The sequence below is a fragment of the Galendromus occidentalis genome, unplaced genomic scaffold (genome assembly GCF_000255335.2).
Source record: "Galendromus occidentalis unplaced genomic scaffold, Mocc_1.1 scf7180000077295, whole genome shotgun sequence".
NCBI classification, from domain to species: domain Eukaryota; kingdom Metazoa; phylum Arthropoda; class Arachnida; order Mesostigmata; family Phytoseiidae; genus Galendromus; species Galendromus occidentalis.
This window is the reverse complement of record NW_003805283.1, coordinates 1-9,363: the sequence shown is the minus strand read 5'-3', so window position 1 is coordinate 9,363 and position 9,363 is coordinate 1. Positions and strand designations below refer to the sequence as shown.

The following is a 9,363-nucleotide window of genomic DNA, read 5'->3' as shown; positions in this document are numbered from 1 at the left end:
ACCTTTAGCAGCGCTGATGGCCAGGAATACTCGTAATGTATCGAATCGAGCCACGCTTGCATAGGTTTCATTGAAGTCGATCCCCTCGACTTGATGAAATCGGCGCGCGACGAGCCGACTTCTGAATCTGTCAAGCTTGTTTTCAGCGTTGGTTTTTACTCGATATACCCATCGACAGGTGATAGGTTTCTTATCTTTAGGTGGGTCTACCAGGGACCAAACACAATGAGATTTCATTGAGTTGATTTCGTCCTGCATTGCTTGTTGCGATTGTTTGGCGTATGGTGAGGACATCGCTTGTTTATAAGTCTTTGGTTCGTCAAGTTCGGCTTCATTGAGCTGAATATCATACCGTTTTGGTTTTTTGATATTTGTACGTCGTCTTAAGGTCATATGCTCCGTTGGGGGGTATGAGAGAGAGCTTTCTGCCCGATCTACCTCTGTGTCATCATCGGACACATTTATAGGCTCGCCTTCTGGCGGCTCTTCGATAATGTCCTCTTCATTATCGGAAACCATGGATTTTTGCGCGTCTTTTAATTGGTTGGCCTCATCATCAGTTTCTTGGATGGAATCTAGCGCGACTTTATCATTCTTCCCCTCTATGAACGCGACGTTTTTGTACACGAAGTTTTTTTACGTGTTTCAGGTTCATAAATTCTGAAACCGTCAATTCTTTCGGTGTATCCGACTAGTATTCCTTCGAGTCCTCTGGGGGACCATTTTCCTCTCGGTTTTTGCTGGTCATAGAATTAGCAACGAGAACCAAACGGATGGAGATGCGTGATTTTCGGTTTTGGACCGTATATCACTTCATAAGGAGATTTGTTCGAATGGGGGCAAGTTTGAGCGATATTGAGAATATGGGTGGCACATAAGCAAGCTTCCGCCCAGAATGATTTTGGGAGTTTTGAGGATATAAGCATTGTTCTAGCCGATTTGCTGATGGTTTGATTATTTCGTTCTGCTTTTCCATTTTGTTCTGGGGTGAAAGGGTTGCTTGTGATTAACTCGGCTCTAATGTCAGTTAATGCTGTTTTGACCTTGGAGTTTTCGAATTCTGTTCCGCCATCGCACATTAAGGCTTTGATGTTTTTGCCTGTTTGGTTCTGGAACCAGATCAAGAACTGCTATATGAATTCAGGAGCTTCATCTTTAGATTTGAGAAGATAGAGCTTGTTGAATTTCGAAAATTGGTCATGCATGTTCATGAAATATCTGGCTCCACCGACGGGATGGTTTTACGGGGCCGAGAAGGTCGGTGCTTGTCACGCCCGTAGACTGTGGTGCGGAGGAAAGTGGTTTGGAGCGATATGATGCTCTGTTCAGCTTTCCTTCTAGGCATGCCGTACAGGTCGTCTGGTCATTTATGTATGGTATTCCTTCACGTCTCAAGAACTCTTTAACATAGCGCTTATTTAAATGCGCGAGGATTTCATGAGCTCCCTGCAGGGTTAAGTTCTTTCGTGACATTGATAGCAAGCATTCAACAGCTCTTTCGGAACTTGTCACTGTTCTTGCGTGAAGTGCAAGGAGACCCTTTTTTACAGGAACTGTAAGAGTAGCTAATTCTTTGCTCAGGGTGATCGCGGTTTTCGATGCGGAGACAGACCAATTTGTCCGTCATTAGACATGCCATCGGAATCAGGTTTCTTCTCATTTTCACGCTTCGACACTTTGCTCTCTTGAAATATTTTATTTCCTTGGCATGTGACGGGAGATCGAACGATGAAGTGCATTGAAACATGATATGCCGAATGTACCCGGTGCACATTGGGGAATTTGAGCTCGACTTCCTCCTGGAGAGCGAAAAAATCCTTCCCCGCGTCGGAGGTTCCGGCAAGCAACTTCCTTCGCTAAATGTTCATTCGCGCTTTGCTAGTGCTCGACAACGCTTCGACTCTTGAAAATCCCTCACGCCGTAAGTTGTCCCCCTTCTCGTTTATCGAGCGGCAGCCGCTCAGACGCCACCGCGCCGGCGCCGCCTGAAGCCGGAGAACTTCCTGCCGATGGCCCGCCCGAGCCGACCGGAGAATCGGAAACGAATTCCCCCAGTGCCCATGGCCGACCGTCCGCCGCAACCGCTCAGCCGGCCGCCCCCCCGCGCGCCACACCCGCCGTCGACCTCCGCCGCACCCGCCATCGACCTCCGCCGCCCGCGCGGCCATTCGGGCCCATGGTCACCATACGAGTTTTTTCAAGGGAGAGCTGTACCAAACTATGCCCATGGCACGCCAGAGCACCGGGAAGGAGCTGCACGACTTTGCGTTCCCTATATGCAACTGAATGAGCGAATCGGGGCGGGCTCCGTACCGGGCAATGACGCGGCGGCTGAAAGGCCGCCTGCTGCGGCGTCAGCTGGAGTCTGGTCGCCAATTCCGCCCCTAGGGGGGGGGAAAAGATTTTTTTTCCACATAGCGTCTCGGGTATCTCCCGAGTACGCAATTAAAATTTATAATAATATCGATTCCGCTGTGAATTTCGAATAGATTCTCTTCATGGCCTATGGCCGGGTGAACGCTTGTCTTCCCTCAGAGCTCGTTGATCCCAAGAGGATATATCATAGATATGGGTCGTTTGAATATCTTCCCATTGCTGAGCTGGATCATGCACGATCTATGCCTAAGATCCGTCCTTTGTCCTCCGAAGAGGTCTACGATTTTACAGATAGGCCAGACGCTCCTAGAAGGGCTCGGGTCCGCGAGTATGCACACGTCTCCAACTTCGAGTTGGTGGGTCGCCCTGGGCTTCCTTTCGTGTGCTGATCTCAGCTGCTGAAGATATTCGATCTGGAATCTCTTCCAGAAGCTGTTTAGAATGTTCTGCTGTCTCCTCCACGCTCTCGTGAGGAGGATCGAATGGGATTCCTTCGGATCCGATACTTTAATGACTGACGAATCCGGGAACCGTGCCTTGGCATGGTATCCGTATAGCAGGTCCGCAGGGCATAACGCGCGAATGTCGCAATTGTTGGAAGGTAACGGTGAAATCGGCCGTAGGTTGATGCATAGCTCGATCTCCGCTAGAATCGATTCTAACTCCCGAAAACGCGGGACATTCGTGCCCAGCGCCTTCCTTAACGGCTTCTTCACGAGTTGGACCATCCTTTCCCAGAATGCTCCCTGAACTGGCGCTCTATCCGTTATGAACTCCCACTTAATCCTAGATTTCGCCAGAAGTTGTTGAACCTCTGGCTTCGAGATATTCGCGTACGCGATCTCTAGCTCTTTCTCGGCTCGTTTGAAAGTTGCTGCGTTGTCTGACATGATTGTGGTTACGGATGGGAATCCGCTAATGAATTTCCTGAGTACCAGCAGAAACTCGAACGTGGACAAATCCGGAGTCGCCTCCAGATGAATACCGCGTGACAGCGGGCACACGAATAATGCTATGTAACCCTTGAATTTATTGCCCTGGTTATCCCTCACTGTGAGGGGGCCCGCGAAGTCTATCCCTGTCACGCTGAATGGGGGCGCTTCTTCGATACGAAAAGCTGGTAGTGGCGGTGATATCTCCGAGCCGGCCTTAGCTCTGAACCGCGCGCATAGCCTACAGTTTCTGGGGACTCTGGTTACCGAGCTTCTGGCCTTCAGACTCAGGAATTCGGAGCGCACATGGTTTAAATTAGTAGATATGCCCTGAGCGTGCTTGCAGATGCGCTCGTGAATCTGTGCTATCAGCAATTTTACGAAGTAATTCCTTCCGTCCAGAAGGATCGGAAATTTCCCGCCGAACGAAAGGTCGCCGGATTTTTCTAATCGAGATCTACATCGAATAATTCCGTTCTCGTCCACTATGGGATTGTATAGAAATATTTTGCTTGATTTCGATAATTTTTTACAGCTCGAGCTGCTTTCCATAGGGGAACAAACTCTCTGGATATCCCTTATCAAGGCTTTCTCCGCTACTGCGTATTCCGAAGCGCTTATAGCAACACCGAGTTCTGAATTATTGTTTTTTCTCCAGATGCTGGAAAATCTGAGAATATAGACGATCGGAATCACTGCTTTGGGCCAAGTCGAGAAATTCCTCTCGTTCAATATGTGCGATGTCGTCGGCCTCGAGGTTGTAGCTGACTTTGTCGAGACGTTCGCCCTGTCGCTCGACTTCTTCGCTTCCTGAATCGCTTCCGCGAATACGATCTTACCGATCTTCTCCGATTTCGGTAGAATTCTCTGAGAGAGCCATTGCGGACCCTTGGTCCAAAATGAAAACATCGCTGTGGGGTTCTATGCTATACCCCGGCTCAATAAATCGGCTGGATTATCCTTCGTGGAGACGTAACGCCATTGCTCTGAGCTAGAAAGTTTCTGGATTTCGGTTATTCGATTCGCTACGAACGTTTTCCACGCGCTTGGTTTCTCTCTGGTCCAACCGATAACCGAGCTATTATCCGCCCAGTACGTGGTCGAATCTATGTTTACTCCTAGAGCCGATTGCAAGTTGCTCGTGAGGCGTACCGCTACTATGGCTGCCATGCGCTCTAATCTATGTGTGTTCCAACAGCCCTTGTTGGGTGTCACCTTGGCTTTTGCCATAAGGAACTTGAATCTGGGGTTGCCGCTCCTGAAGATTTATCTCGCGAATATTACCGCACCATAGGCCGAATTACTGGCATCCGCGAATGCATGGATCTCGGTCCGCAGCGGGATTTCATCCAGCGATGCGTTTGTTCACTTAATCATGAACGACCTAGCCCCATCGAGTTGATTTGTGAAAGCCTCGCAAAGTTCCAGATATTCGTCCTTAAGCTATCTGTCCCAATCTAGCTTATCCTTCCATAATTTCTACAGGAGTACCTTAGCTTGAATGGTTACCGTCGAAAGTATTCCCAATGGGTCAAACACCTGCGCGAGACCGGAGAGGAGAGTCCTCTTCGATGGTTTGCCTTCTCTCAGGCTCTGAACTGCCCTATCGACAAAGACTCCCAGCGTATCCGAGACTTGGCACCATCGCACGCCCAAGAACTTAAAATCGCTTTCACCGACTCGGACGCTTATGTTCTGATCCGCGAAGTCATGCTCCAGCATTCTTGCCAACTCAACATTGTTGCAAGCCCATTTCCTCAAAGGGAATTCAGCGGCCGCGAAAATTGTCTCGCAGCGCTCCGCTTTGTCTCTGGCCTCGTCTATGCTATGTGCTGAGAATGATAGATCATCCATGTACGCTGAATACATTATCTCGTCGATAAATTCTGTTTCGTTCGGATATTTCCGTTTCATGAACTCCAGGTGGTACTTGAGACCTGCCTGGTGCAGCCATGGTGAGGATATTAGCCCGAAATCTAGCCTCTTAGACAAGAATCGTCTCAAGGGGGCGTCTGGGTTGGTTGATGTACCCGGTCGCCAGAAAAATCTTAGGAACGTACGATGTGATTGGTCTATCTCGGACTGGTGAAAAGCCTTCTCGATATCTGATATGATCACGATGGGGGAGTTTCTGAATCTCGCCAGGACCCTGAGTATGTTGGGTAGCAGATTAGGACCGGCTATGAGCACGTCGTTCAAGGATGCCGAATCCTTCGACCTTGCCCCAGCGTCCTTTACCAATCTGATCTTGAAGCCCAACTAACTTTCGTGGGCAGGTTTTCTTACCACCTGAATAGGCAGATAGTGTGCGAATTCCCCTTTCTTTCTCTCTGGGGCCTTTTCCGCAAACCCGCTCCTTATATAGTTCGCTACTTCATCGTCTGCTGCCTTGAGGATCTCTGGCGAGCTCCTAGAGATTAGGGTTTTCAGCCTTATCTGAGCCAGCTGTTCGTTGTCTCCCATCACGTGTATTTTATCATTGAATGGGAGTTTCAGTGAGTATCTTCCCGACGGAAGTCTCCTGATGCCCTTCAAGAAAATTTCGTCGTATTTTTTCGCTTCGATCGCGGCCTCGTTTTCCTCTGGCGGTTCTATCCCCAATAGTTCCGACCGGAACATGAATTCAATATCTCGGGGGGTCCCTAACGCGTCGGTAGTCTCTTCTATGTATATTGAGTGCTCTCGAGGCCTCTTCGGTAGAGACCGACGCTCGTAATTGACCAACGCTGAGCGTTGTCGTGCATGGGCTCGGTACTTCTTTCTACCCGAAAGTAAACCAGCCGAGGCGTGTTCTTAACCCGATCAATGATCCTTCGGACCTGGATTCGTTGAGCCAAAATTTTCCGATGTGGTCGTTCCCTATTAGGATATCTATATTCTTGTGGCCGGGGTCGGAAACTCTATCCGCATAATCCAGTTCACAGGTCGATTTCCCCGCAGGCGGGAAGACGGTTTTCGTGAATACTGGTATCCCCAGACACACTATGGAAAACGACGCGTTGGGCTCGAATCGGCTCCTAATGGTAATTTCGTAGTTGGAATATTGCTCCACCTCCGAGGCCTGACCGCCCAACGTATGGTGGATCAGATGCTCCTTACTGATCGCCTTAGCTCTCAGGGATTTGGCTAATTGCTCAGTGATGTAAGATCTCCGAGAACCGATGTCTAGCAGTAACCGTCGGAGCTCGACGATAGGGCCTATCACTACATAGGCATAGCCAGTAGCGAGGTTCGCATTGCCTCGCATGTGCTCGGTGATATCTCCTAGAGCAGGGGTGGCCAACCTTTTTCGTCCCGCGGACCACCAAAGTCATGGCGACGGACCCCGCGGACCACCAAAATTTAGGTCACCCGTTTTAAAATCAGAACGCGAGAAGAAGGGGGCCAGAATACATCAAGAATGCACTTAATTTATCTTCATAGCACCAGATATTTCACCTCTTCGAAATACAAGCATGATAGAGATAGCAAAGAGGAGCTGCGCAGGAGTTTTCACAATCTCCATGGACTCCGAGTTCGAAAACAATTAAGAACGTTCACGCAACCTACGTTAACGTGTATAAATAGAATTAGTGCGATACCTGTGCTTGCTTCGACGACAAGATCGCGTCGATCTGAGGCGCTAGATTCGTAACTCCTAGTCGAAGTTCCGCGTGCATCTCGAGGGAAGTCCGATATCTAGTCTTGATGGCAGTGACAGATGAAAACGTTTTCTCGCAGAGGTAAGTTGTGGAGAATTGCACCAAAATCTTCATCGCTTCCGCGCTCAGCATCGGGTATTCTTGTCCAACTCCGAGCCAAAAATGAGCTCTCGACAACGAAGCGTGGAACTTCATCTGCAGGCTCGCATCTGAAGCGAGATCCAGCAAGCTTTCTTTCCCTTTCATGCACAAATTCGTGTCGTCAATTTTCGCGGTGAACGGATCCAGAATCCAGAGACTGCCATTTCTGGGATCTTCTTGCTCCGGGTAGTATTTACCGAACAAATCCATGAGGGTTTGTAAATGCTCCCGGACGATTACGACCACTCCCTCGCTGAGGTGATTCTGCTTCGAGAACTCATCGAAATTAGGAAACATCGGAAAATCTTTCTCTGAGACTGCGGCGTGCCAAAGAACTAGTTTTTTACGGAAGCCGTCAATCTTCGCTCGCAGCGTGAACATATCGCAATGCTTCCCTTGTAAGGATAAATTCAGCTCATTCAAATGAGAGAAAATATCGGCCAAGTATGATAGTTTGGCTTTCCAATCTACATCGGACATGATAGCAAGGAACGTCGAATTGTTCTGCTGCTGGAAAAATACCTTAACTTCTTGCAACAAAGAAAGAAGTCGATTGAGAACTCTCCCACGAGACAACCACCTGACTTCTGCATGCAAGAGGAGATGGGAAAACTGAGAACCCATTTCCTCACAGAGAGCTTCGAAGATACGCGAATTCAATGGTTTGCAACGAATCTCGTTCACAATGCGGACCACATCAGACAAAACGCTGTGCAATTGTGGAGAGAGTCGTTTCGCAACCAGTTGTTCCCTATGTATGATGCAATGGGTGCTCAGCAAGTTGGGGTGTCCGACCTTCTTGACTCTTGCTGTGAAACCCATCAGACGTCCTGTCATATTAGCGGCTCCGTCCGTGCATACCCCAATGCAGTTCTTCCACGGTATGCTATGATCTTCGAAAAAGCCGTCAAGGACTCGGAATATTTCGGAGCCAGTTGTCCGACCCGGCAGTTCCACAGAGCAGAGAAGTTCCTCCAAGAGTTCTCCGTCGTGTTCGACCTTGACGAAACAGACCAATACGGCTTTATTCGTCAGATCTGTTGACTCGTCGATCTGGATCGAGTAGAATGTCGACTTCTTGACCAAATCGATAATTTGATCTTGGATGTTATCGGCCATGTGCTCGATTCTCCGTTTCACCGTGTTGCGCGACAGGGAGATACCTCTGAGTTTCTGGTAAGCGTCGTGTCCGATCACCTCCTGACTCGCCAGTAGGATGCATGGTTTTATCAATTCCTCGCCGATGACGTATGCTTTCTTGTTCTTCGCGATTTCGAGCGATATCAGATACGAGGCTCTCATCTGGGAGTTATTGTCACCAAGGGTCATATTTCTCATTGAATTCTGTTGCTGCTTGAGTTCGTCTCGCATTCTCTGAAAGTACTCCAACGGTTTGCAAGCCAGATCGGGATGTTTCAAATCTCGGTGCCTCTGAAGTTTGGACGGCTTCATTCCTTCATTCGATAGGCACTCCGAACAAACAATGCACAGCGGCCTAGGCTCGAATTCGCTACCGGGCTCTTGAATGAATCCGAATCTGAGATAGCTCGCATCGTACTTCCGCGTGCGTTTGTACTGCTTTTTCGGCCTCCCCGATGCCGCTATTCTGCCACCTATCCTGACCGGAGAGAAGTTCGAGGTCCCAGATATCTGTATCTCCGACTCAATTAACGGCATGGCCTCTTCCTCCAAGTCAATAACAGGATATCGTACTTCCCCTTCAGTGGCTAGCTCTCCAAAAGATGGGTTGTCATCGGCGTCCGCGGAAACGTGTTTTCGCTTCCTGAAGAAGCTCTGGATTCTGGCCTGACTCTTCCCGCCCATTCCGAGGAAACTGCTGGGGATTCTTCAATGAACTTGGGTGACGCCTTCCGGAAACAAGGCTAGAAGCCAGGCTCGAGCTCACTCTCGATCGAACAGTCCGCGGCGCGTACACATTCGACTGAACCCATGTGCGCGATACCCAAGCACAAATATTAGGAACGGACGTTCCAAATCGAGACGGAATCATCTGCTCGCTCGGCGTGTGGTGTGTGAAACTTCGACACGCAGAGCACAGGTACATACACAATCACGTCTCGTATCCAATGCGCCTTCAGCAGCACGCGCGGCCGTCTCATGACTGACGCACATAGGGCTGTGCAGATTCCGCCGCGAAAGTCATGGGCTGTGCTCGTGTCAGATAAGCTCCCTCTGGTGTAAACTGGACAGAATGCTCCGCGGACCACCAAAATATAGGTCGCGGACCACCAGTGGTCCGCGGACCCCCATTT

The 9,363-nt window shown here is 49.4% G+C and overlaps 2 protein-coding genes across 2 annotated transcripts; both read right to left on the bottom strand.

The window, feature by feature from the left end:
- Positions 1–2,531: 2,531 nt before the first annotated feature.
- Positions 2,532–4,217, bottom strand: LOC100907605 (uncharacterized). The gene has a single exon (XM_003742160.1). It carries the CDS (start codon positions 4,215–4,217, stop codon positions 2,532–2,534), a length of 1,686 nt encoding a protein of 561 aa, XP_003742208.1.
- Positions 4,218–6,877: 2,660 nt separating this feature from the next.
- On the bottom strand, positions 6,878–8,914 carry LOC100907456 (SCAN domain-containing protein 3-like). Its single transcript, XM_029111126.1, has one exon. It carries the CDS (start codon positions 8,912–8,914, stop codon positions 6,878–6,880), a length of 2,037 nt encoding a protein of 678 aa, XP_028966959.1.
- Between the last annotated feature and the right edge of the window lie 449 nt (positions 8,915–9,363).

Bases quoted from the DNA above. Each gene is read 5' to 3' on its own strand.
- LOC100907605 (XM_003742160.1), bottom strand. From the start codon at position 4,217: ATGTTTTCATTTTGGACCAAGGGTCCGCAATGGCTCTCTCAGAGAATT.
- LOC100907456 (XM_029111126.1), bottom strand. From the start codon at position 8,914: ATGGGCGGGAAGAGTCAGGCCAGAATCCAGAGCTTCTTCAGGAAGCGA.